The following is a 27436-nucleotide window of genomic DNA, read 5'->3' on the forward strand; positions in this document are numbered from 1 at the left end:
CTCTTGATTTTCACTTAAACGCGCATGCTCCACACATCGCTACACTTCCTCCTTCTGTGAGAGTCGATACTGCGAGTGGAGAATCGCTCGTTTCATGGAGAAGGGTAAGCGTGAGACGGCTCTTTTCTTTAAGTAATCCTGATTACTTAATGTCCAGGCCGTTAATCGTACTCATTTATTTAGTTGATGGCGTGGTTTTCGTTTTTTTCAGTATACCTCCACTTCTTGGGCCACCGTCGTATTTAGTATCTATTTACGTGGTAAGATGCATTCATTATTTTGGTGAAGGTCTTTTCACGTACATACGGCATTAACGGTCACTTTATTTCATTACATTCATTGTTTAGGTTCCCCAACCTTGGTAGATGTTGGTTTGGCACTCAGCGAAAATCGTGTAACTGACGGTTTTCTCGGTATGATGTCTCATTTCAGATTTTTTTGTCGTGAATCGATAACGGTGTGGGGAGAGGGTTGTTTCTTCACCAGAATTCGTGTTTTTTCACTGGCACTCGTGGTGTGTGGAATCATCTTTTCTCTTATTCACTGAATCTTTATTACTTTTCTTTTTTCATTTTTTGTCTCTTGTTTCATTTCCTTTATTATCATATACTGTTGATAAGCTGTTAGTCCTGCCCCTATATGGGCCTGAATGCAAACTTCTATGTTAAGATATGTTGTTATGACAAAAATGTAGACTGTTGTCGTTTATGTTTCATAGATTCCCCTGACGAAGGGCTTTGCTTTATCGGCCCGAAATGCATTGGGAAATTCAGAAATTGAGACGTTTATTTTGATCATCTGTCAAAAGCAGAATGTTGCTGCACCAATCATGAACTTTGATTTTCCTTGACAGTAAAGAAGAACTGTTTTTCAATCGACATATAATTTCGTTTGGACTCTGTTTGACTCATTGATACAATTTTCGGATTTACTAAGTTATAATGTGTTTCATATGATACATTGAAGTGAATATTTCAGAAATTTGAAAAAAAATTTTTACACTGGATAGTGTTTTCTTGTAGTGCACTAGGCATTTCCAGACACATCTCTGGGTTTTGGGTAGACTCTGAAAGTGAGCAGTCTACTTCTTCAAAAATGTCCCTAAAAAGGGAGAGGGATTCTTCACACTCAGAGAAGGAGCCTTACACTAAATGTATCAAGAAGCCCTCTCAAGAATCTTCTGCTTTGCGCAAAAAAGGTTCTTACAAAAAAGAACAGCCATGCAAGACTATATCTGAGCCGAAAAAGCCACCTCCAGAGCTCAAACTGTTTATCAAAAGACCTTTTAACAGGTCATCGACGAGCTCGCTGCCGGCGAAGAAAAGTTGTTCAGCACTGTCTAGGACAAAAGTCTGCACTTCGGAGAGACGTCGACTACTTTCTCTTCTTCCCTCTCATCATCTACGACATCCCTATCGTTTTCTACTCTGGCTCCAATTTCGTCAACCATTTCTCTCTCCTCTTCATCCAAGGCGGTTGACCCATCATCGACGAAGCATTCCTCGTCGTGTTTAAAAATGAAGCTGACGTCGAAAGCGTCTTTGGAGAAGATCCCGCCGATGAAGTCGTCGACGGAGAAAGCAGGGTTGGCTAAGATACCACTGTCGACGAAGACTCCACGCTTATTAAGACAAAAGTACCGCTGTAGACGTCCCCGTCGTCGACGATGAAGGAAGCAAAAGTGAATTCCCGCGAGGCCAAAATCACTGTCAACGACCAGATCGTCATCGCAGAGGGGTTTTTCGCAGACAACTACTGCTACACATCTGGGAAGAGAGATTATACCAGAACATACTTCCCCCCTAATAAAATGACGCCTCTCTTACCCACTCCCTTCCGGAGGAGGGAGGTTCTGAAGAAGAAGGCCTATTTGGAGACGCGTATAGTCAGTCTGACTTGCATGTTAAGTGTCATCCGGATGATGACAACGAGGATAAGCAACAGTACTGTGGTCAGGCCTGTTATGCCCAACCTGAACCAGGCCATGAGCAGCATCAGGAAGAGATGATGACAATGCCATCGGCTTTACTCTCGGATCTGCAATTTATGCTAGAAGATTACCGCCGGCACTTCCCACCTTCAGTTTCTGTTAATAAAGCTCCGCCTCCTCCGGTGGGGTCACCAGTACAAGTGACTACTCCTACCATGCTTTCAGTTCCAAATACTCAACAGTCTATTCCTCTTCAAGAACCGATCGTTTCAGTTGAAGAAAGTGAGGAAGTAGAACTTTGCAACACGGCCATGGAATGGGACAGTTATATGATGTCTTTACCTGCCTCACCAACACCTCCTCCAGTAGATTCCCCGCCAGAGGACATAGAAGGATTTTACAATCTGCTAAAGTGTGCAGCGGAAAGATTTGCTCTACCAATGCCTTCTAAACAATCTGACTGTTTCATGTACGATTTTAAGGAACCATTTTGTAAATCTGTCAGGGCTATACCCATTATTGTCTACATCTGTGAGGAAGGTATTAAGATTATGAAAATCCCAGCCTCTATACCTATGTTACTTCCACACCATGACTAAAAATATAAGACCACAGATGACGCACCAGTGTGTCTCACAGGGCACCCAAAATCTTATTCGGTGGTCATTCAAGCTGCTCAACGCTGCTGAAAAAATCCTGCGGCATCTCGATCTGTGGCTCCGGTAAGGATGGCAGACTTCTAGATTCCATCAGCAGATGGTATTCAACAGTGTCCGCATTGACAGTGAGGGCAGCAAATTCTCTGGCTATCTTAGGGCGCTATGCCCGCCAGATGTGGTCAGACATTGCTCCCTACATCGACCAACTGCTGGAAGATGCCATGGATGAAGCAAGAAAGGTCTTACATGAAGGAGAAAGAGCATCCAATGAGATAATAGATTCGGCCATGGACGTCGCTATCCCAGGATTCAGGCAGTTAGCAGGGGAGGCAGTTCTAAGACATGGATGGCTCAAAGCCACCTCATTCCGTCTAGAAGTTCAAAATAAAATCTTGGACCTCAAACATGACGGGGAAGCTCTTTTTGGAAGTCATGTGGAGGAGGCCCTCAAATCCATTAAGGGGGACACTGATACACCAATGCTTTGAGGAAGCTGCAATTCCGGAAAACTCCTTTTTGAGGATCACGAGTAAGAGGGCAGACACACTATAGAGAGAGGGGTATCAGCAGTACCAATATCCTTCCTATTCCTCGAATACTCCGTCTTACTGGCCTCAATTCCAGCAGAGACAACCACCTCTGACATTCTATGTCAGATCAAATAGGGGGGAAAACACCACGGGCTGGCAACAGCATGGGCTGGCAAAGATACTAAACGCCGACTGATATTATGCAGGCTGCGGCTCCAACTCTTCCTACTCCACATTCTTCTCATGCTTTTCAGCCTCAACCTCCCTACCTTGGAGGCAACATTTCCAACTACGTCTACTAATGGCGAACCATTACCACAGATCAGTGGGTTCTCCGCCTGGTACAATTTGGGCACACAGTAGAGTTTATCCAAAAACCACTGATAGCCTTCACTTCAGAGGCATCTCAGGGTTCTTCAACAAGAGGTCAAGGTCGTTCTTCGCAAAGGAGCGATAGAAAAGGTCCCATTCTCCGACAGGGGCTAAGGTTTCTACTCCCGTTTCTTTTTGATTTGAAAGAAGTTAAGGCAGTGGCGACCAATTTTAGACCTCAGAAACTTCATTATCTACTTGAAAAAACGATTGTTTCGGATGGTCACATTGCAGGAAGTACTGAAGCTCCTAAACCAGCATGATTTCATGACTACCCTAGACCTTCAAGATGCCTATTTCCTCAAACTCATTCACCCATGACACAGAAAATACCTGAGGTGTATGGTAGCCGTACGCCACTACCAATTCAGGGTGCTCCCTGTTGGTCTCAAGTCTGTGCCCAGAATTTTTACAAAGTGCCTTTCTTCGGTCGCAACATTTCTCAGGCAACACCAACATCAAGTCTTTCCATATCTCGATGACTGACTGATCAAGGCACCTTCCAAGACTGCAGCGAGAGCGTCCACGAAAACCTACACAACTCTCTTCCAGCAGTTGGGTCTTAAATTCAATATAGAGAAATCCAGACTGAACCCATTGCAAACAACTCTCTTTCTAGGAGCCATGTTAGACATGGTGTGGTTGAAAGCGTATCATGCAGAACAACGACTAACAAATGCCATCAAAAGAAAAAAAATCTCTTTTGGTCCGACTTTACAAATCACTCTTGGTAATGATGTCATCATGCATACCGCTGATACCTTTCTGTCGGCTTAAAATGCGTCCCATTCAGGAGGTGCTGGACAAGCAGTGGTACAATCCGTCTGCTCCTTCTACAACCTCATCAAAGTAACTCCACGCATGCTGAAAGCCTTGGAGTGGTGGACAAACAAGTCTTCGGTCAGTAGGGCTGTCCCTAAAACAAATAACAGCACCATTGGGGTAATTACTACAGATGCGTCCCTTGAAGGATGGGGAGCTTACCTCCAGGAACTCTAAATAAGTGGCAAGTGGCATCGAACTCAGTCAATTCCTCGTATATTTGCTGGAACTGAAAGCAGTACATCTGGCCCTCCAAGCTTTTCTTCCCAGAATAAGAAATTGAACAGTGCTCGTCCATACGGACAATATCACACAGTGCAATATGTAAAGAAGCAGGGCGGCACAAGATCTCATCCACTTTCCAGGGAAGTATAGAAGATATGGGAGTGAGCGATAGCTCACAGAATCTGCCTCCGAGCAAACCCATTCAGGGGTAAACAAATATTGTTGCAGACACACTCAGCCGAGTCACAACATCATGCCACGAGTGGGAACTACACCAGGAGACCCTACACAAAGTCTTCCTTCGCTGGGGCAGACCAGACTTAGATCTATGCGTAACTCCCCAGAACCGCAAATGATAGTACTATGCAAGTTGTCATCCCCAACCGACGTCATGGGGGATTGCCTTTTCAATTGCATGGTCCGGAATCTTTGCTTACGCGTTTCCTCCTATCACTCTCTTCCCAAGAGTCCTCAGTAAGATGAAAGTCGAACCTTGCAAGCTGATTCTCATTGCTCCAGCCTGGCCACTTCAACACTGGTACACAGAATTGCTTCTCCTACCCCAGGTCCCACACATCCGACTTCCAGTCGTTCCCAATCTTCTGACAATGAACCAAGGGCAGATCCTACACCCGGACCACAGGCACCTCCACTTATCGGCACGGATCCTGAGTTTAATGAGTTCCAGCATTTGATAATTTCCAGGAAATGTAGAGAAATCTTAGCCAGGGCTGACAGTACCAACATTTTTTTTTTTTTACACTTTATTGGTGACTGCTGTACATTCTTATGTTTACAACATATAACCCTACAGTCTTTTGTTTTTTCCTCCCCTCCCATGTCCTTTATCCCCTCAGATAATTACAACAATCCGATGTCTCCCATCGTATCTGAGAGGGGAGTCCTGCATATTGCAGCAGTGTCCGAATAATAGTGCGTTTACGAAATTCAACCCCCAACTTACCCCCATCCCCCCCTCTTATCCCACCCTAGCCCTCTCCTGGTCGGTCGTACTGTCGCCGTATCCTCACTAACAGGGAAAACATTATGAGAACTATTGCTTCGGGGGTATCCCGTACTGATCTAGGTCCCAACCTTCCGATTTCTCCAGTCGTACCGCCCTAAATAGACTCGCCCTGATTATTTAACAATGGTGGGGTGTCCGGTATGGGGGCCAGATCTATTTCTTCAAGTGCTATTAGTATGGCCTCCCATTCTAGGGAAATATGTCGCTTCCTCAGCCCTCTCTCCTCCTCCCTCCTGATGGCCACCCCCTTTGCCCTGCCCCACTGCAGCATGTCCGTCTGCCATACCGTAAACGCGGGGCTTCTGGGGGAATTCCACCTCATAGTGATCACCCTGATGGCTAAGATGTGGGCGAGGTCCACAAACCTTATCTGCGCCTTCTGAACTTTAGGACGTTTGCGAAGGCCCACCAGGCAATACAGGGCCTCATCTGGGATCGGTAGGTGTGTCGCCGTGGCCAGGGCATGTCGTACCCCTCCCCAGTACTCCCGCAGTCGGGGGCAGGTCCATAGCATATGGAGAAATCCCGCCTCGTCCTCCCTACATCTGGGGCAGCTATGGGGTGAGTCCGGAAACATACGATTAAGTCGATTCGGTGTGAGATACGATCTATGTAGCACCATTGTTTGTATGAATTTAAGCCGCACGTTGCGCGACACCTTTTTGGGATGCTCCAGGATGCATTTCCATGTATGGTCTGTGAGTTCCATACCTGCGTCCGTCGTCCACTGCTCCCTAAGGGAGGTGAGGGCTATCGTCGCGTGTGTTCGCACTCCAGTATACAACCATCGCACTAAGTGTCTCCCAGGTCCCATATACTAAAGGAGCTGTACTAGGTCGTGCTGCGAAGGCTCAGTCCGCTGTGGGGCCCAGGTATCTCCAATATAGTGTGTGGTAGCAGCGTGTAGGAGATACAGTCTTGACGGCGCCCCCGTGACTTGCAGGAAAGTGTCGTGGTCCATCAGTGTGGACAGTACCAACATAACATACCGCCTCAAGTGGAAAATTTCTGTATCTAGTGTCATCGAGCAGGAATACACTTTCCCCCACTCCAGAGCAAGTCTTGCCATACCTTTTACATCTGGTGCAATCCGGCTTGGCACATAGTTCGATAAAGGTTCACTTAGCAGCCATTTACCGTCATAGATCACTTTCCTCTCCACCATTATGATCTTCTAGAATAATCAAAGAGTTCCTCAAAGGACTATTTAGTGTTTTTCCCCCTATAAGGCCTCTGCCTCCATTGTGGCAGTTGAATACTGTTCTTTCGCAATTAATAAAACCTCCCTTCGAACCAATTCACAAAGCAGAGATGAAGTTACTGTCATGGAAGTTGGCTTTACTTCTTGCCTTGGCCTCAGCCAGGAGAGTCGCTAGATTTAGGCTTTTGTCATACAGGAACCATTTTTGCAATTAAAAACTGACTGAGTTCTCCAGTATTGAAAGCTTTCATAGATTCACATGCGACTCACCCTCCTCCCGGGCCGAAGCTCACCTTTTCTCTAGCTCAGTATGTTAATGCTGGCACTAGTGCTAGAAAATCTGAGGTACTGAGCTTCTATCAGGAGTGTTCAGGAGGGTTATTCATGCGGATTGGTTAAGGCAAACGCTAACTTTGGTCTCTTTTTTAATAATGACTATGATAGGTTACTAAACTAAGAGGCCTAGGCCTTTTTTCTAGTCTATACCTATCATGGTAGTACTATACTAAAGGTACAGTGAACTCCCATCATGACAACGGGGAATGATTCAACCATGTGAATCTATGAAAGCTTCCAATACTGGAGAACTACAGTTACAGGTAAGTAACTAATCTTCTCATGGCATTTAGTGGCATTGTAATCCATGCAAATAATGTTTAATTCTGTGGGTTTTGCTTGTTATCTCAGAAAACGTCCACAGTATTCCTCAAACCTCTCAGTGAAAAATAAACACTGACCAAAAACTTCAGATTGTCAACTCGCCTTTTTCTTTTAAATTATTCTCTCCTTCCTTCTCTACATGCCTCCGCTCTGAGTACAGCCTACTCTAAGTGACCTCATGTTTTTGTATCTCTGCAAATTAGCCACACCTTATTTCAAAGATCACAACCATTCCTTTAAAAGTTATACCCCGTGCAACCTAAGAACACCTCTGCCACATGCCGCTGGCCAACGGAGGACTTAGTCCACCACTGCAGGTCTTGACTAGCTACATACTACAGTCACTTCTTGGCAAATCACAATGAGAATAAGATTAGGGATGATATTAACAAAGTCCACCCCAGCAGCTCTCTCCACCTCTTCTCCCTTTTTAACTGATACCTGCTCAGGACCATACACTTCCAACAGAATATCTCAGAATAGACATCCTTGTATACTCACTGGCTAAGTGGACAGGAACATAAAGTTACCAAAAAAGGACAAGTAGAGCTGCTCAAAACTGCCAGCTTACTGAAAGCCTAAAACTGTGCACCTGTCTCTTACACATTCATCCATCACACTGCTGCGAAGTGCGTCTGTGGACGGTTCGGACAGACGACTCAGGACACGGCGTCTAGTTAGAGAGGGTTTTATTTGCGGAAGTACGATTCTGTGCTTTCTATCCAGGTTCTGGCGTCTCTTCCCCAAGGGGTCGGCTTTCCAGTTCGTCTAGGCGTGGAGTGGCCAAAGGACGGGTCCCGGTGGTGGACGTCAGAGGACTCCCGATGCCGACCTCACCGATATAGGGGAGACAAAACCAACAAAGACTGTGATCAGTAGGGTGGTTATGCTAAGGACAGAACAGGGCCCAGGACGTGAAGGGTACACTCCGGTGCTCTCGTGTCAATCTCCTAACCTCTGTAGACGACCGGGGTGCTCAGAAAAGGTAGTGCAAGTGAAGGGGGGGGCAGAAAGGATCAAGTGCTTGAAGTATTTACAAGTGCGGCGGCGAGAGGCATTTAGGTTCTTTTTCAGCCTTCTCCCTCCTCCCGACCCAGCCCGTGAAACGTTCACGCACCTGGGTCAGCCACGCTCCTCCGTGGGCGCGGCTCGGCGAAACGTGGGTGCGGAGTCCTCCCTTCTCCGACTTCTCCTTCGACGTAGTCTCTCCCGTCTCCGACCTCTCCGTCGCTGTAGCCTCTCTCGTCTCCGACCTCTCCGTTGCTGTAGTCTCTCTCGACTCTGTTCTCCTTCTCTCTCCTGCTTCCGCTCCGGTGTAGCCACACACCACGGGTCTGTCTGCCTCCGATCTTATTGGATGTTCGTCGACCACGTCACAGTTGTGGGCGTGCGCACCAGGGAGCTGATCCCAGTTAAAGGGGAAGACGTCTGAGGATGTTTCTTCCGTGGCTGTCGCTCTCCAGTCATCTTCCTGTAAATCATAAACAACACTGTCCGTGACCTCCGGCACCTCCCACCAGTCCGCCCCATGCAGTCCGGTGTCCCCGCTCGCCTCGTGACACTGTCCCATAACACGATAACCGCACCTGCACAACCATGAAACACTTTTCACACAATATCAAAACAAAGACAACACACTTTCAACCAAACACCCTTCATTGTGTAGCTTACTAGCCATATATGCAAGTGCTTCAGCGTTCCCATATGGGGTAGTAAGCACTATATAAATGTTGCAATACAGCACAACAAAGGTGATTTAATGTCCTAGTCTTGGATCTGTTCTAGACTTAGAAGGCTGCTAAGGAGACGATTTAATGACTCCATAAGGGGTGTTGTAGTCTACTGCCTCTTGTGAGTCTGGCAGCAGAGCTTTCTCCCAGTCCAACGTGAATGTAAGAAATGTGGTCTGCAAAACCAGATGTTATCCAATTTTGAGGGGTAGCAGTTGGAAGTCAGTGTCCCCTTCTAAAACATAACAGGCACCAACTGGTCAAAGGGATGCATATTCTAGAAGAGACAAGGTAGACTGTGTGTGGGATTTCTCTTGTTTTTTTCTGCCTTATAGCTTCACAGTGTGGGTAGAAGGGCGGCAGAGATAACCCCCAACAAATTGGACATCCTGAATACGTCTAAGTTACCTTCAAGTAGAACCTGAAATCTGACCTGAACCAGTTTGGCTACCTGAGCAGTTCTGTCTTTTGTGTTTTGGCAGGCCTTGTGTATGCTGAAAATCTGTCATAGATGCAGTCCTCCTATTCAGATGCTTGACACTCCCATTCTAGATGCTAATGTTCCTACCTTTTAGGAATTTGTTACTTTTGTCTGGCGAATGAGAAAGAGATGATTGTTCTGGCCTGAATGTGCCATTTGTTCTGAAACGAAAGCTGGGTGAAACTGTTATGGGCTCTCTTAGTGCAGCCGCAAGAATAGAATATTTTGAAAGGCCTGAACATTGTAACAGTAACAAACCTTTTGGGCTGAAAGGAGTAGGTCTGCACAATGTACATCGTCCATACAACATGATCTTTGCACATCACCTATATGTACAATCATGAACATATGTTAGGGTTAAGTAGATGCTTTGCATAGAGTTACATCTTGAAGGCCCATGTCATCTGCCTATCGGTCAACTGCCTCCTACTGTCTGCAACCCCTGTCATCATGAGGAGAAATTAATCATTCTCTGCGATGGGCCAAATACAGTTTGGGGTTATCTCCAGTTCAACAGAGCATTATGTTCAGGGCTCAGAATCATTGTGGAGTGTCTCCCAGTGGTTCTCACACTTAAAGTTACTGTGCAGCAAAGCTACATGGTTGGAAAGAACATACAAAACAGGGAGGTGGGAGTTAACTATCCATTAAAGACTTTCATCCAGCAACTGGTATTCAGATTTTCTAACTATAAGTTATAGAAGTGTTAATAGCATTTCATGGTTTTGGCAACATTCTTGTGGTTCTGGTGACATACTAGACTGAGGTATTTGTGGGTTTTGATATCACCAAAGCATTGGTGTGCTAACAGTATTTTCCTAATGTATTCTGTTTTTGATAGACAATAGCGCAGTGGCGTAAAGCTGGATATCAGGACATGCCTGAATATGAAAACTTCAAACATCTTCTGCAAGCCCCATCGGATGATGCTCAGGAGATTCTGCAAAGTCGGTTCCCGATGCCACGCTACATTAACACAGAACATGGAGGCAGTCAGGTACCTCGTTGCTCTAGCTTATTACAGTTTTGAAAAAGTTCACTAGCAGACCTTATTTTCTAATGCATTTCAGTGTATGTTTGGGGAAATGTTGGTAGACCGCCAAGATGGTGATTGCCTTGCAACATGTATCCTGATGGTGCAAGAGTGCTGCTTTTTTTAATGTGACGCAATAAATCTAAAAGGAACAGAAATAATTCCTCTTCAAAATGAAGTGGTTCCTTATGTCATTGTTCCCAAAATAAAAGCTCTTCAGCATTCAGTCTTTCATAGGTTGAAAATATTATTGCAACTATTAAACAGTGTTGTACGTCCAACTCCACTGCAGTGAGTATTGCGAAATAGAATCTGTTGAAGATAAATGGGGAAGCCACTGTTTAGGGTAGGTAGCTCATTCTTTTTAATAATGGTGTATTTAGGCTTTGTTGTTGTGTAATGATTGTGACCGATCGCAGATCAGCCAATCCGCAAGTTCGCTTTCTGACATACTATTGGCACTCTTTGCACATTCACCTGATGAAGAACCAGCATTACCAGATTGAACCCAAGAGAACTAGAAACTGCTATACAGTAGGTTTCTGTCTGGTGTTCGGTGCCTTTGTATAGTTGTAGGCCAATTTTGGTAAATGGATATGGGGGGCAGCATAATTTGGCCTTGTGTTTTGAGTACAATTGGAGTGGCTGTTCAGGCAGTGTCCATCTTAAAACCTCCTTCTCTTCCCCTCTCTCCACACCTCAACTGATCTTCATTGGCTATTCAGACAGTGATGGGTTCAAAGTTCTGCTTCATCTGAAGGGACCCGTCCACTCCAGGGCCAGTGTGCTATCTCTGTAGGGTCACATGTTGAAAACATTATGGTTGGCTCGTCTGGTGTAGAGAGGAACACCATTGCCACTGTTCCTTGTACTGGAAAGACTTGCAAACGGTTATTGGGGAGGAGAATGTCTGTACTGCTTGTATTTGTAGGTTGTGGAATGTGGTAGCACCATTCAAACAAGAAGGATGGCCACCAATATGAAACTGTCTTATCCTGGTAGGGTATACATGTGGAAGTAGAGTTAACCCCTGTCTACATGGCTGACACTATGGTTTCGTAGCAGAGGTTCTGATACAAAGCTTTGAAAGATAATTTGATGTAGATGATCTGAAATGGATGATGCAAAGTTTATTTGGACATCACATTAGTGGAAGGCTACTGGTGAATGATGATGGTGAATCCTGGTAGTAGAGGAGGCTGCATTATCAGCAACATTTGCGGGCTGCTGTGTAGGGGATACGAGCTTAGTAGTCATGCTAGACTAAGGGGCGTATTCACAAGAAGCTATCGCTGAGTCAACGGCACTTTATCGCAGCCAAAGTTGCGATAAATCTATCGTCCCATTCACAAGCTGGTGTTAACAGCCCACAGCACCAGTATACCTGCGATAGCAGTCGCTAAAAACATCGCCACAGAGGCCACCCGTAACTATCTCTAATGAAATGCAGAGTGGGCGTTCTCGTGCCAAAAACCGTGACAACCTCACACCTCAACATTCACAACGACCAGACAGAACTGCGATGAAAACACAAAACAGGTGATAAGGCGCGCTAGCACCAGGAAATCTACACCTGCTCTGACATGGTGTAAAGTCGGACGGCAGCCTGCACAACAAAAGGGAGCACAGCCCAGGGCCACATCAGAAGGGCAACAGATGCCATGGAGCCACCCATCATGCGGCCTGGACACCCAAGAGGGCCACAACACCCACCGACACCACCCCCAGGACCACCCCTCCCTGGCACCCCGACCAAAGACATGCCACATCAGCTACACCTAAACGTGCACAAAATAATCCGCCTGTCGTCGCACAATCACAACTGGTGACATGCATGTGTCGACACAGAAATGAGCAGCCCACGTTCACTTTCAAAGCAACAAATGAAATGTTATTAAAATGAACACTGAAATGAAATGAAGACACATGGCCGCTCCCCTTGGGACAATCCATAGGTCCCAGCCTTCAAGACAAAAAACATGATGAGACGGTGTGTCCTCTACACATCAAAGGACAGAGAGAGAGTGAAGGGGAGAGAGAGGAAGAGAGGGAGAGAGAGAGGAAGAGAGGGGGGAGAGAGAGGAAGAGAGGGGGGAGAGAGAGGAAGAGAGGGGGGAGAGAGGAAGAGAGGGGGGAGAGAGAGGAAGAGAGGGGGGAGAGAGAGGAAGAGAGGGGGAGAGAGAGGAAGAGAGGGGGAGAGAGAGGAAGAGAGGGGGGAGAGAGAGGAAGAGAGGGGGGAGAGAGAGGAAGAGAGGGGGGAGAGAGAGGAAGAGAGGGGGGAGAGAGAGGAAGAGAGGGGGGAGAGAGAGGAAGAGAGAGGGGAGAGAGAGAGAGAGAGAGAGGGGAGAGAGAGAGAGAGGAGAGAGGAGAGAGAGAGAAGGAGAGAGGGGAGAGAGAGAGAGAGAAGAAGAGAGGGGAGAGAGAGAGGGAGAAGAAGAGAGGGAGAGAGAGAGGAAGAGAGGGAGAGAGAGAGGAAGAGAGGGAGAGAGGGAGAGAGGGGGAGGGAGAGAGAGAGGAAGAGAGGGAGAGAGAGAGGGAGAGAGAGAGGAAGAGGGGGAGAGAGAGAGGAAGAGAGGGAGAGAGAGAGAGAGAGGAAGAGAGGGGGAGAGAGAGGAAGAGAGGGGGAGAGAGAAGAAGAGAGGGGGGGAGAGAGAAGAAGAGAGAGGGGAGAGAGAGAAGAAGAGAGGGGAGAGAAAGAGAGAAGAAGAGAGGGGAGAGAGAGAAGAAGAGAGGGGGGAGAGAGAGGAAGAAGAGAGGGGGGAGAGAGAGAGGAAGAGAGGGGGAGAGAGAGGAAGAGAGGGGGAGAGAGAAGAAGAGAGGGGGGGAGAGAGAAGAAGAGAGAGGGGAGAGAGAGAAGAAGAGAGGGGAGAGAAAGAGAGAAGAAGAGAGGGGAGAGAGAGAAGAAGAGAGGGGGGAGAGAGAGGAAGAAGAGAGGGGGGAGAGAGAGGAAGAAGAGAGGGGGGAGAGAGAGCAAAAGAGAAGAAGAGAGGGGAGAGAGGGAAGAGAGAGAGAGGAGGAGAGCGAGAAGAAGAGGGGAAAAGAGCGAGAGGAGAGGGGGGAGAGAGAAGAAGAAGGAGAGAGAGAGAGTAGAGGGGGGAGAGAGAAGAAGAGGGGGAGAGAGAAGAAGAGGGGGAGAGAGAGAAGGAGAGAGGGGGAGAGAAGGAGAGAGGGGGAGAGGGGAGGAGAGAAGGAGAGAGGGGGGAGAGAAGGAGAGAGGGGGGGAGAGAAGGAGAGAGGGGGGAGAGAAGGAGAGAGGGGGGAGAGAGAAGAAGAGAGGGGTGGAGAGAGAGAAGAACAGAGGGTGAGAGAGAGAAGAAGAAAGGGAGAGAGAGAAGAAGAAAGGGAGAGCGAGAAGAAGAAAGGGAGAGAGAAGAAGAAAGGGGGAGAGAGAGAGAGAAGAGGTGGGAGAGAGAAGGAGAGGAGGGGAGAGAGAAGAGGGGAGAGAGAAGAAGAGGGGGGAGAGAAGAAGAGAGGGGAGAGAGAGAGAGAGAGAGGGGAGAGAGAGAGAGGGGAGAGAGAGGGGGGGGGGGAGAGAGAGAAGAAGAGAAGGGGGAGAGAGAGAGAAGAAGAGAGTAGAAAGAGAGAAGAAGAGAGGAGAGAGAGAGTAGAAGAAGAGAGGAGAGAGAGAGAAGAAGAGAGGGCAGAGAGAGAGGAGAAGGGAGAGCGAGAGAAGAGAGGGGGAGATAGAAAGAGAGAGAAGAGGAGGGGGAGAGAAAGAGAGAAGAAGAGGGGGGGAGAGAAAGAGAAGAAGAGGGGGGGAGAGAGAAAGAGAAGAAGAGAGCGGGGAGAGAGAAAGAGAGAGAAGAAGAGAGCGGGGAGAGAGAAGAGAGAGAAGAAGAGAGAAGAGAGGGGGAGAGAGGGAAGAGAGAGAGGGGGGAGAGAGAGAAGAAGAGGGGAAAAGAGAGCGAGAGGAGAGGGGGAGAGAGAAGAAGAGGGGGAGAGTGAGAGAGTAAGAAGAGGGGGGAGAGAGAAGAGGGGGGAGAGAGAGAAGTGGGGGGGAGAGAGAGAGAAGAGAGGGGGGAGAGAGAGAAGAGGGGTGGGAGAGAAAGAGAGAGAAGAAGAGAGGGGGAGAGAGAAGAGAGAAGAAGTGAGGGGGAGAGAGAGAAGAAGAGGGGGAAAAGAGAGCGAGAGGAGAGAGGGAGAGAGAAGAAGAGGGGAGAGAGAGAGAGTAAGTAGAGGGGGGATAGAGAGAGAGAGGAGAGAAGAGGGGGGAGAGAGAGAGAAGAGGGGAGAGAGAGAGAAGAGAGGGGAGAGAGAAGAAGAGGGGGCAGAGAGAGAGAAGAAGAGGGGGCAGGGAGAGAGAGTAAGTAGAGGGGGGATAGAGAGAGAGAGAAGAGGGGGGGAGAGAGAAGAGGGGGGAGAGAGAGAGAAGAGAGGGGGAGAGAGAGAGAAGAGAGGGGGGAGAGAGAAGAAGAGGGGGCAGAGAGAGAGAAGAAGAGGGGGCAGGGAGAGAAGAAGGGGGGGAGAGAGAAGGAGAGAGGGGGAGAGAGAAGAAGAGAGGGGGTGAGGAGAAGAGGAGAGGGGGAGAGAGAAGAGAGGGAGAGAGAAGAGAGGGGGAGAGAGAGAGAGAGAAGAAGAGGAGGAGGGGGGGGGGGGAAGAGAGAGAGTGCCATCCCTGCACACCCATGGCCACACTGCTCACCTGCTGCCACCAGTGTGTCTCCAACCATGTGCCGGTATGTATCGCAGTTCACCAGGTCACACATCTGAGTGAGAACAGTCCGCTGAAACAGAGTCCAGATACATGACTGGCACAGTACACACACCTGCACAAGACAACATCGCCTGCCCACCCAGGCAGAGGCATCCCAATCCCTCCCGCCGCCCATCGGAGCATGCCCGCCCATGCACACCCAGGCCTCACTGATCACCTTCCGCCACCGGCGTGTAGACTGGAGGTCCCACCATGTGCTGCCACAAGCCTGGGGCCTGCGGACATGGCACCCTCAACACCATGCAGCCACGCTCCGCAGGCCAACAGGTCTCACGTTTGGTGCTGTGGCTTGAATACTCCATGGTAGAGGACATACCATTGCACCCGGCACCATCTCAGGCTGCACGCCCGCTCAGCCCAATGGGTGCCACTAACTCTGGGATCCCGGAAGCGAAGCCAGGTGGCGTTAGGCCCGCGCTGCCCGCTGGCTCTGGCCTATACTGCGGTCCAGCAGAGCACACTAAACCTGAGTTGTCTGGTCCGCCGGGACGGGGCATCATCGCAGGATGCATACCCGCTCAGCAGCTTAAGGTGCCACTGACTCAGTGCACCCAAAGTCACCGTCTCGTGCCGGGGTGCCTGTGCCGGCCACAATGCTCAGAGTGCCACTAACCCTATGCAACCCCAGTCAGTGCCACGTGGTAGCAGGCCCATGCCGGCCGCAAGGCCTCGGATGCCACTAACCCTGTGCGCAACAACTCATGGGCCCTTTATGAATGAGAGGCGTGGAGTGGCCGTCATCCAGTCACCACCGGAAGAGGGGAATGTGATGTCGTCGGCCCCATATGTTGGCGGAGTCACATGGCCAGTGACGCCTGTGCCGGATGGGTGTGGTGTGTGTGCAAACCTGCCCTCAGGGAGTGGCTGTGACATAATGACGACTAGATCAGTGACCTGCACACCACCAGCGAGTACGCCTGCAACGGGTAGCAATGATGGCCCCCCCTCCCTTGGTGCGTCATCGGAGTGGTCTGGGCTGCCGTACGCCGGACCAGCGCAGGCCTTGCCACAATGACTCGTGGGCTAGGGGCATGGTCCAGTCGATGTCCGGACAAGGAAATGACTGATGCGTGTGTCCCTGTTGTATTGTTCACGGGACCCGGTACACAATATGCAATGTGGCAACCTCTGACTGGCATCCCACAGGATGAGCATCATTGACGCAAGGGAAATCACTGTCCCTACATTCATCCACACATTCATACATGATTGATGTAAGACATGACAAAGCAGTGCGTCACTGGATGTTTATTTGCACATCCAGCGGTACAGGGCAGTGCCGGGCTCAATGCACAATATGGGCCCGTGGAGGGCCAGCCAGAGTACATCCGGGGATGACATGTACTGCGGAAGAGGAAGGGTACAGTCTGCAGTCTGTCCGCCGTGTCATTGGTTGCCGAACAGGATTTGGCAGTTCATGTCACTCTCCAAGGTGAGTGCATCGGTGTGTATCGGGGGTCAGTGGAAGGTCATGAGGCCATGTGCGGCACCAAGCAGAAACAGGCCAGGTGGCGGAAATGAATGCTAGTGCCTCCTGATCACAAACCCATCCACGTCCTAGTCCCCGGATGTGTGCCCTGCCCCCCATGGGTGTTGCAGTACCGGCTGCGGCAGTGTGTGCCACTAACACATCAGGGGCCTGAGTGGATACGTCTGCCGCACTGTGAGGCACTGACACACCAGGGTGTGGGGAAGTGGATGGTGTGGGGGCAGCAGCATTCTTCAGCGCCACGCCTTGTGGCGGCAATGCCATGATGGAGGTCTGCAGGGCATGATGGATCTTAAGTTACATTTGGATTGGGTGGTGGGTGGGGTCTCCTTGATGTAGCTGGGATGCCCTGATCTTGGAGGTGAGTCGCGGATGAGGTCAATGAGGTCTAGGAGGGCTTGTGCGTCGATTCTAGTGTTGTCCTCATCATCAGTGAAGAGTGGCTGGGACTGCTCTGCAGGAGGTGTTGACGATGCCCCTGCGATGTGAAGGGGAGATGGTGTATTACAATGTGTCCAGATGTATGTAGCCGCATGGTACAGGTTGACATTCTGACAGCATGGCATTGTACATTGTGACAGTCTGTGGGTCTGTGCGAGGAGCCAGGGTCATTGTGGGTGTTTACTGTGCCCTGCTTAATTGTAAATGTGTGCCTTCGTGCCCATCTCCACCCGTCCCCCCAGTACCTGGTGTTGCGGTTGTGTTGTGTCCTGTCGAGCAGTGTCCGGTCCCCCGACTCCGGCCACAGTATCCACACTGATGACTGTCGACACCAGCTCCACCATGTCATCCAGCTCGAGCTGTGGTGCTGGGCCCCCACCTCCAGTCTGCATTGCTGCCTTCTGGTTGGCTGGGAGTTTCTCCTTGGTCTTCAGCTTGATGTCATTCCATCGCCTCTTGACCTCGTCCATTGTCTGCATGTGCTCTCGGACGGGATTCACCTTGTCGACGATGTCCCGCCATATTCCAGTTTTGGTGCCCAATGACACGTTGGAGGATGCGAAGAGTTGTTAATAGTGGTCCATCACCTCTGTGACTATGATCCTGTTCGCCTGCGGATTGAACTTTGTCTTCCTCGTCTTCTTGTCTATGCCCTTCCCTGTCCCCGATGTCCTGGGCTGGTCGTCCGGGGTGCTTTTGGGGTTGTGCACGTCCTCTGCGCCTGCTCCAGCTGCCTCCATGGTGCTTGGGTGTAGGTCAGTGTGGGTGTGGGTGTTTTTTCTACTTTTATGGTGATTTGTTTCGGCCTGCCAGGTGTGTGTTGCAGGCCTGGCGCTGCTTATCGCTGATTTCCTCATCGCGCTTTGGCCCATTGCTTGTTTTTTTTTTGGTGTTGTGGTTTGTGGTTTTATCTCCATCGTGGTGGTTGTATCTTGGACATGGTCCGGGGGTGTCGGCGGACTATCGCATGGTACCGCCTTGTTGTGTCAACGGCGTTTCGGCCTTTGTGAAATGTTAGGCCATCATCAGGTCAAGGTTACAAAATTCCATACAGTGCTATACAAGGGAGTAAAAATAACAATCAGTAGTAGACCTGAAAAGGGGATATAGAGAGTAAATATAAAGATAAGCGACGTGAAGATGAGGCAATGGGCCAGGGGGCGAGAAAGGAGCCCACGGAGGGCAGAAGAATAATCGGGGGGGGTCATTTAAGGGCCCCAACAGGATAACGTAAGATAGGTAGTATCGTGAGGCATGGATGTTGCAAAGTATAGTCGAGCCAAAGTGTTCGTGAGAAATGTAAGTCAACCCAAATATTTTTTATGGAGGTCTAGGCATGTTTAGGTAAGGTCTAGGGTGCGCACTAGGCAAGGGTTAATGCCGGACGGGGTCGGGAGAAAGCGAGACCTGTGTGGAACCAGGAACACTTACTGGCAAGTTGTCAAGGAACAAATCCGGACGGACGGCATGTTCCAAGGCGTGGCGCATCGCGTACTATCAAGAGTGAACTAGGGAGAAAGGAAATGGCTGGTATGAGGAAAGTAAAGTGGATAAATGGGGCCGAGTAGATGTGTTGAGGGGGCAGGCACTTTCTATCAGTGTCAGCCCGCCAGGAAAGAAATCCTACAAGCAGTCCACTTGAAGTGTTCAAGGGCCGTGTGGTGTTTGGAGAGAGGCAGCGTTTTCCTCTAAAAGAGAAACTGGAGGAATGCTGAGGGTGGGGGTCCGGGTAAAGGTTAAAAAAAACAGCACGATGGCCAGAGAGGGACTTGCGTGTTGTTACCAAATCCCACGCAAAAACGGAATGAATCAAAAAAAAAAAGGGGGACGGAGCAGCCGGGTTCAGTCTGCTCGAGCTCTGGGCGTGTGCTGCTCAGCCGGCGTGAGTCCGGTGCTAAGTGAGTAGACAGCTGTAAGGGATCAGCGTGGTACTAATGAAGTGGTGTCACGTGGTGATATCGGTACGAGAGATTTGTAGAAATGGGAGGTAGACCCAAACAGAGATTTGGTTTTACAGAAGAATTATATGGATAACAAATTTGAGCAATACAGTTAGGCAATCGCTCTAGGATTGGTCAGGATAAAGAAAATTGCGGGTACGTAGAAAAATTAGAAGAAAAACATTTAAGGAATTGTGGTTGATACATAATTTGCAAGGCATAACATTACTTTAATGTGAGAATTACAGGCACTTAAGAGAAAAAAGTTTGCCAATAAATATGCGGACACGGATATAAAATAATCAATAGTTAGACACAATACATCAGACTTGCATGCTGTATTTGGAAAGATGTTTAAATATCTTGCAGTGGTAACAATATAGATCAGCTGACAGATCATGGGAAGTTGTAGATTAGCAAACAATCGTACCACTTAATTATGTTGAAAATTAGACCTATCAATCTGGCCATCTGGTCCTTTCGTTAGTCGTTCACTTCCATTGTGATGAAGGCAAAGCCATAATGATGCACTAGTTGAACAGGGAATAGAGCATCTTTGTGAAGGAGGCTTATAAGATTTGACATTGTCCCCTGGGGTAAGCTTCCTTTTTTAGTGGTAAGTGACATTCTGGGGATTCAGAATGTTAAAGTGGATGAACTTCCTATGTATTAATGTAGACTATGAATGGGCTGTCTATGTCTAAGCTCTCATGGACATCTCCGTCTACTGGAGAATCCCTTCATTGGACCTATTCACCACCAGACAGACAAACCATTGAGAGTTCCAAGTTCACAGAGCCCAACTGCCTCTGAAATGTTTATTTTTGCTGACTTATTTTACAGTTTTCTATGCACTGGGCAGTGATTGACCAGCTGCCACTCAGCTGCCTTGTCTGATAAAGCTCAAACTATTCAAGAAGATGATAATCTTCACTCTATAATAGCTCATCAGACTGCATCCAGGTCAGCTATTTTAACCTGCAGCAAGACTACACGAGCATCCATGTACAAGATCTTTCTGTACCATCAAGATGGAAATGTTCCATCTCTGGAAGACTCTGTGCTCTGTTTAATTTGATTCTTCATTTTTTCTTTTTTCCCTGCTACCTGGTTTGCCCTCCTTATGGTTGTCAGTTAAGCTTGTCTATATATGGATATTGCAGATCAGTTCAAGGTGCAGAAAAAAGTAACTTGTAATCCTGGCTCTACCTCATGGATGTCTTCTTTGCTTTTATAAACATCCTTCCAACTTGCTCCTTTAACAAGCAGCAAAGTTGAAAATTTCACATTCTTATTCTGTTCTTACCTTCCAAATGAACTGCCATAAGTGGTACTGCACATCCCTTTTGGACATTAGAGGGACTCATTTTCTCTGATAATGTTCTGGCCTTTATGCACCATTTCCTCCTAATTTAGTTTCATTGTGATGGAGACTTCAAACACGCTTTTAACCCTAAATGTACCCAATGTCAACATTTTTAATTTTAATTGCATTTTATTTTAAATATGTAAAAGAGAACAAGCTAGCTTTTCAATGGCAATTTATGATGGACCCTTCAAACTGCGGATTCCTTATAGTAGTGATGTTCCTGGCGCAAGAGCCATAGCCAGAAACGTGAAAAAATTCCCCTATCCAACTTGAGGCAACACCAACAGCTACATAGTTTCATTTTATCCACACAAGACACAAGCTGTGTTGAAACATTAAAAGGGTGTTGCCCACACTTGTGATATTGGGTCTTTTTTTCTCATGTCACAGTTTGGATTGGCAACTTTCCTGTCCGACTTTCTGTCTACATGGAAGCATGTCGTAAAGTCATGATAGTTCCTACTTTTCTCCAGTTTTTTTTTCCTGCCTAGTTTTAAAAAAATGTTTTTTTTAATATAAATGTTGCCTTTAGGTCCTCCTACATGAATTCCTTTTGGTGTGTGGACATTGGCTCAACAAAATGGCTTCTGGCGTTTGTGTCAATATGCAGCCAAAAGTCAAGTGGGTTAGAGAGACAAAGCTATTTACCCTTGTTCTGAAGGCTGCCTTTACCCAGTTCCTCTACTTTCAAAATGTGCTGCACAACAATCGCTGAAGCACATCTGGACTAAGAATCAGAAGAGTTGAATTTCCTCCTTGTGCCATAGATCCTAGTCTGATTTCAAGAGCCACTGCTATCTGATTCAATTCCTTACTTTGAAAAACTACAGTGGCTTTGGACACCTTGTAAGGTCTTCCTCCTACACGGTCTAATCTCAGAAATGTACACATATTAAGAGAATTCTGTTCAGTCCAAAAGAAGAAGAAGAAGATGAATACAAAGGTTAGTACATACCTTTTTCATTTAGCTGGTGGTGCTGGGTATTGAAAGTCCTAATAGTGTTCTTTATTCTAGTTTAGGCTAAGATTAAAATCATTTGGCACAAACCAGTCTCTTTTCCTTTTAGCATTCCAGCATTAATAGAAAAGGTTGCTGACATTTTGAAACGTTGACATTATGGAACAAACCTTTTTTGGAACCGTTATTAGACTGTGTCTTGTATGTGTAAAATTGTGATGAAACTGCTTTGATAAATATACATTTCTAGTATTTTTTTCTTTTAATTTTGCAGGCCCGGTTCCTACTTTCTAAAGTGAACCCTTCCCAAACTCACAATAATCTGTATGCATGGGGACAGGTAAGCCTTTACTCTAATGCTGCAACTGAAATTTATATTTAAGCTACCAAAGTTGTGCTAAAATAGGCCCACAGGGCTTAAGCAATAGTTTATCAAATTTAAACCTCTAGTGTGAAGCAGCATATGTATCTTTTTCACACCCTCATTGTTGTCTCATAACAGGAGTATATTTAAAATTGTGTCTGATTCATAAGCTCAGTGTATTTGAAAGATTCAATCAATCGGGGGTTTGTATAGCACAGCTACTCACCAAAGAGAGTATCAAGGCGCTGGGGGGAGAGGGGGCGCAGCTCCTGGATGTTTATGGTGCTTCCTTCAAGAACTTGGGATATGTTTGTGACTGTCAGAGGTGGAGAGGGAGGGAGTGCCATGTCTTGGCTGCGAGTAGGGAGAAGGAGTGTCCTCCTGTTCTGGTCTTCTTGGTGCGTGGTACCATCGCAAGGGAGAGCTGGGTTGAGCGGAGGGATCTTTGGTTCATGTAGGCGGGTCCGGTGTTGTGAAGGGCCTTGTAGGTGTGACTGAGGAGCTTGAAGGGTAGCCAGTATAGTGATCGCAGGCGTTGGCTGATGTGGGATGGCGCAGTAGGTCGAGGAGTAGTATGGCAGCGGCGTTCTGGATGTTTTAGAATTTGCGGGTACGTTTTTTGTTGATCCCGGCGTAGAGTGCATTACCGTAGTCCAGTCTGCTGCTGATGAGGGCGTGGGTGACTGTTTTCCTGTGTTTGAGGGGAATCCAGTTGAAGGTCTTTTGGATGAGGCCGAGGGTGTGGTAGCAGGAAGAGGGGAAGGCGTTGATCTAGGAGTCCATATTGAGTTCGGAGTCCAGGAGGATTCCGAAGTTGCGTGCGTGGTCCGTGGAGGCGGGAGGGTCCCGAGGGCAGGGGGCCACCAGGTGTCGTACCAGGCGTCTGGGTGTGGGGCCAGGATGAGTACTCCGGTTTTGTCCGTGTTGAGTTGTGGGCAGCTGTTCTTCATCCACCTGGCAACTGCTTCCATTCCTTCTTGGGGGTTGTGTTTGAAGATGTTGGGGTCGTTGGATAGGGAGAGGATGAGTTTGGTGTCGTCTGCGTACAATTCAATGTTGTCTGCGTACAATTCGATGTTGTCTGCGTACAATTCGATGTTGTGTGCGTACAATTCGATGTTGTCTGCGTACAATTTGATGTTGAGTCTGTGGGATCTGACGATGGGTGTGAGCGGGGCCATATAGAAGTTGAAAAGGGAGGGGGTGATGGAGGATCCTTGAGGGGCTCTGCAGGTGGTCGGTGTGGGTTCCGAGACGAAAAGAGGGAGTCTGACCCATTGCGTTCTGCCGGCGAGGAATGAGCGGATCCAGTCGAGGGCCTTTTTCCAGATTCCTGCGCCGTGGAGCCCGCGGGCTAGGGTACGATGTGAGACTGTGTTGAAGGCCGCGGAGAGGTCCAGGAGGATGAAGGCCGCAGTCTCTCCTCTGTCGTGGAGGGAGCGGTTGTCGTCTGTCACAGCGAGAAGGGCGTTTTCGGTGCTGTTGTTCTTTCTGAAGCCTGATTGGGAGGAGTCGAGGATGTTGTTTTCTCCTATGAAGGAAGTGAATTGACTGTTGATGGCTTTTTCCATAACTGCGCCGGATACAGGAGTTCTTGAGGTCAATGGGATACGCCAAGGGTTTTTTCAGGAGAGGGTTGATCTTGGCGTGTTTCCAGTCGTCGGGGAAGGAGGTAGTCTCGAAGGAGAGGTTGATTGTACTCCTATATGCACTAGAGAAGTGACTACAGATGTGTGTACTACCCATGGCGTTGTGTCGGAGCACTGCTGCTGGCCTCTTTAAATAATCAGTTTCGACTTTATTATGGAGGTATTGAGTGTGCCTTTATTAGAATGCCATTATTGTGAGATGTCCTCATTTAAGGTGCTTCTAATGCCGGACTGATTTTTACTATACTATGGTATGTTTTGGCAAGACCAAGAGTTGCTTTCACTTGATTTTCAAACTCAACCGCAATAAGAAAGTAATCAAGGTCTAAAATCACATTTAAGTCCGTAAGACTTGGACGTAATACATTACAAATACCCTGTTTTATTGAAGATCTGCTTATATTTCGCTCTTTAGTTGGTCTCAAACTTAGTTCACCTCCCATAACCTTTGAAACACCATGCTAGTGTTGCTGTGTTTAGTCATCCATCAAGATGCGCATCTATTTTTTTTCCTGTGTACTTTTGCTATAATGTACCAGGGAGTAAGTAGAGTAAACCGAAAATATTGCAGTTACCAAGGCTGCCACTTGCACAGTAGCCAGTTTGCTTTTTTTGTTGTTGAAAAGAACAAATCTTTTTTTAAATGTATGGATAACAGCAGTTTACTTTCAGTGGCGTAAGCCTCGCCCACGTTCTACAAACAATAGGAAGGTAAAGAAAAAGCAGAAAAACGTCTCAATTCACAAATGAATAGCACTAAAATAGAATATAGCACACAGACACTTGTAAGGACAAATCTACTTCACCATGGCTCTCTCCTGCCATCAACAGCCCATGTGCAAGCCAAGGGAGCTGCCACCCACCAAACTTGTAGATTACTCAAGATATATCCACACAACCTCACAGGGCTAACAAGGAAGTGCCTTATCCCCTATTCTCTGAATCTGAGATTCCATCTACTTTTTGAAAATCAGTTTGCTCAAAATGTTTATTCACTATTTGCATGTTATAATGTAAGCATTTACATCTTGTTATGCTTTGCATGTCAATCATGTCCTCTATCTATTTACAGGAATCTGGAGCTCCCATTTTGACAGATGATGTCAGTCTGCAAGTGTTTATGGACCACTTGAAAAAGCTGGCGGTTTCCACTGCATCATAACCAATTAATTCTGTATAACGCTGTTGAAGCAAAAAAAATCTTATGAAACACAGAACATTAAGACATTTTCAAAACCATTGAAAGCGGCAGCACAGCTGCCACGAAACTGTTTTCTGCTGTGTGATTTGAAATGTGGAAAATGAAAATGCGATCTATTCCAGTGTTCCTTATCACAAATCCGATTGAAAACTGTTCAACCTCATGATGGCATATTTTCATTGATCCTTTAACAGTGTGACATATATAAAACAGTCTGGCTGTTAGTTCTTTGACGTCATGGCACTATTATATGCCACAACTGATTTATGGGTATAGTGGAGGTATAATATTGTGAAGAGTGGGCATAGGTGTTTGCCCATTTCTGGAACAAATAGCTGGTGATGTTTACGTTGGAGCAAAGCAAACTGAGGGACCAAATCAAATGGGCTAATAAACCGAACCACAAACCAGACTAAGTATTAGACAAGCAACTAAGAACGCATTCCACCCCACTCCCCCCTTCGTGGCCCCACACAAAACTTCTTTCAATGTAATAGAAAATGTATATAGTGTGCAAGTTGTCTGTGTAGTGCTTTTAGGCTTTAATTTATTTTTTATTTCTGTTTTGTTCTTATTTGGTTACAACCCTTGTTACTGAAAACTGTATATTGATCATATCAACTTCACGTTTAAATTATAGTGTGTTTAAAATTAATGAAAGTACCGATTACATTTTGCATATTTCTCAAATGAAAAACTGTCTTTAGAACAGAAACCATGCCAAATAAATTCCAGAGGAGGGAGCACTTAACTATAGTACTGCAATATCAAATGGCAAAATGTTTGTAACCCGCCAACTACAATAAAATACATTAATTTGACCCCATTGGAGGACAAGGCTACACTATGGCTTTAGACTCCAGGTAAGATTATTTTTACAGGCCTCTCCCATGCAAAAATCTGCATCAACTGTAAAACAATCCATGCCAGAAAAAGTTGTAAATTTGTCCTGTGTCGGTTCCTTGAATGAATGTAATTTCTGTATGTGAATATTTTGAAAATCTGGAACGGATCAGCCCGCAGGATCTATGTTGAACATTTCTGCACTAAAAGATAGACTCATAACTCTGTCTTCTACAGTTTTGGGAACAGTGTGTCAGTTGTAACATCTCTTCCTGAGTGGATTAACCATTTTTTTTACATTCATTAAAAATCAAGAGAAACACCTTTCTTTGAAGCCAGAAAATGTATGACTTCGCCCATAGGGGCAAATCTAGCGGAAACTGCTATGTGCAGGGTCAACAGGATAACCACTGATTCAGACCAGTTTATACTTATTCCGGAGTATCGTTCGAAGCAAGTGAATTCTCATATTAGTGAATTTAAGTTGTTTTCTGGGTGTCGGACATATAATACCATGTCATCTGCATATAATGAGATGCTGATGGGCGGTAATTGAAACCGCAGTGCCACACTCGCATGCAGTTGATGTATTTTGCATGCTAGTGGCTCAAGGGCTAATATAAACAATAATGGGGAAAGGGGGTACCCTTGGCGGCTTCTTCTGTGAATATGCAACAGTTCTGCTGTGTTGCAATTAATACAAATTCTGGCAACCGGTTCAGTATATAGCAACAGGATCCAGTGACGAAAGGTTTGCGGAAACCATATTTTACGGAGGACTGCGACCATGAATTCCCATTCCACCGAGTCAAATGCTTTGCCTGCATCCAAAAGAGCAGCAGCTGCAGGCAGATCAGGATCCCGTTGGTGGAATAGTGCAGAAATTGTGCGTAGATTATGAGTTGATGAGCGAGTTGGAATAAATCCTGATTGATCAGTTAGTACTAGGTGTTGCATTAGAAGTTATAATCTATATTTTGGCATCAGTGTTTATAGGTGAAAGAGGTCTGTAAGAATCACAGTGATCTGGCTTCTTCTCTGACTTAACTAATGTTATTAACAGAGCCTCTCAGAGTTAGGGGGAGCACTCCGTGTACATCGTGAGCAGGTGAGGGGGTCAGTAAGTCACTAAACTTTTTATAAAATTCCCCTGGTAGGCCGTATGTTCCTGGAGCCTTTGCGTTTGCAAGGGCCTTTATTGCGTCCTTAACTTCGTCTCCTGTTATAGGCTGCATAAAATATTCCCAATATCCATCAGAAAGCCAGTCCAAGGAAACGTCCTCCAGGTAATCAGTAGTCAACTGTGTATGGAGTACAGACGTGTAGAATATTCTGTGAATAGCCCTATTATAGACGGTGTATCATAATATGTCCCGCCTTGTATCAGTTATCTGCACTATTTGTGTGGGGGGTTCAAGATGACTGTAGCCATGCCACAAGCGAGCGGCCAGGTCGGCCGCCGTCACTGTACCTTCATGCTCTATGCCTGCGTGAGAGGAATGTTACTTTCCTTTCTGCACATTCCTGATAAGTGGTCATTTTGTTTCTGATGACAGCCAGCGGAGTCTGGTGTTCCTGCGAGTTCCCGCTCCAATGCCTGGATATCATTTTCCAACTTAGTGAGTTGTTGGCGGATGTCGCCTAGTATACCTGCATGTTTACCGATGCATAGTCCTCACAGTTTGCCTTAAAGGCCTCCCATAACTTCTGCGCACTCGCCACTGTTCCTGTATTGTGTTCAAAGTAGTCTACAATGGCCTGTCTTATGTTAGCTTTAAAAACATGGTCTAACATCGCT

The 27436-nt window shown here is 47.0% G+C and overlaps 1 protein-coding gene across 1 annotated transcript in view; it reads left to right on the top strand.

Moving 5' to 3' along the window:
- Positions 1-25621, top strand: part of SEC23B (SEC23 homolog B, COPII component) — a 117986-nt gene extending 92365 nt beyond the window's left edge. The window contains exons 17-19 of the mRNA XM_085611771.1: positions 10479-10634; positions 21856-21921; positions 24667-25621. Coding sequence (XP_085467897.1) covers positions 10479-10634; positions 21856-21921; positions 24667-24756 — 312 coding nt within the window. The 3' untranslated portion in view covers positions 24757-25621. The remainder of the gene's footprint in view (positions 1-10478; positions 10635-21855; positions 21922-24666) is intronic.
- The last annotated feature ends 1815 nt before the right edge of the window (positions 25622-27436 follow it).

This window comes from Triturus cristatus, chromosome 6 (assembly GCF_964204655.1).
Source record: "Triturus cristatus chromosome 6, aTriCri1.1, whole genome shotgun sequence".
In the NCBI taxonomy this organism is placed as follows: domain Eukaryota; kingdom Metazoa; phylum Chordata; class Amphibia; order Caudata; family Salamandridae; genus Triturus; species Triturus cristatus.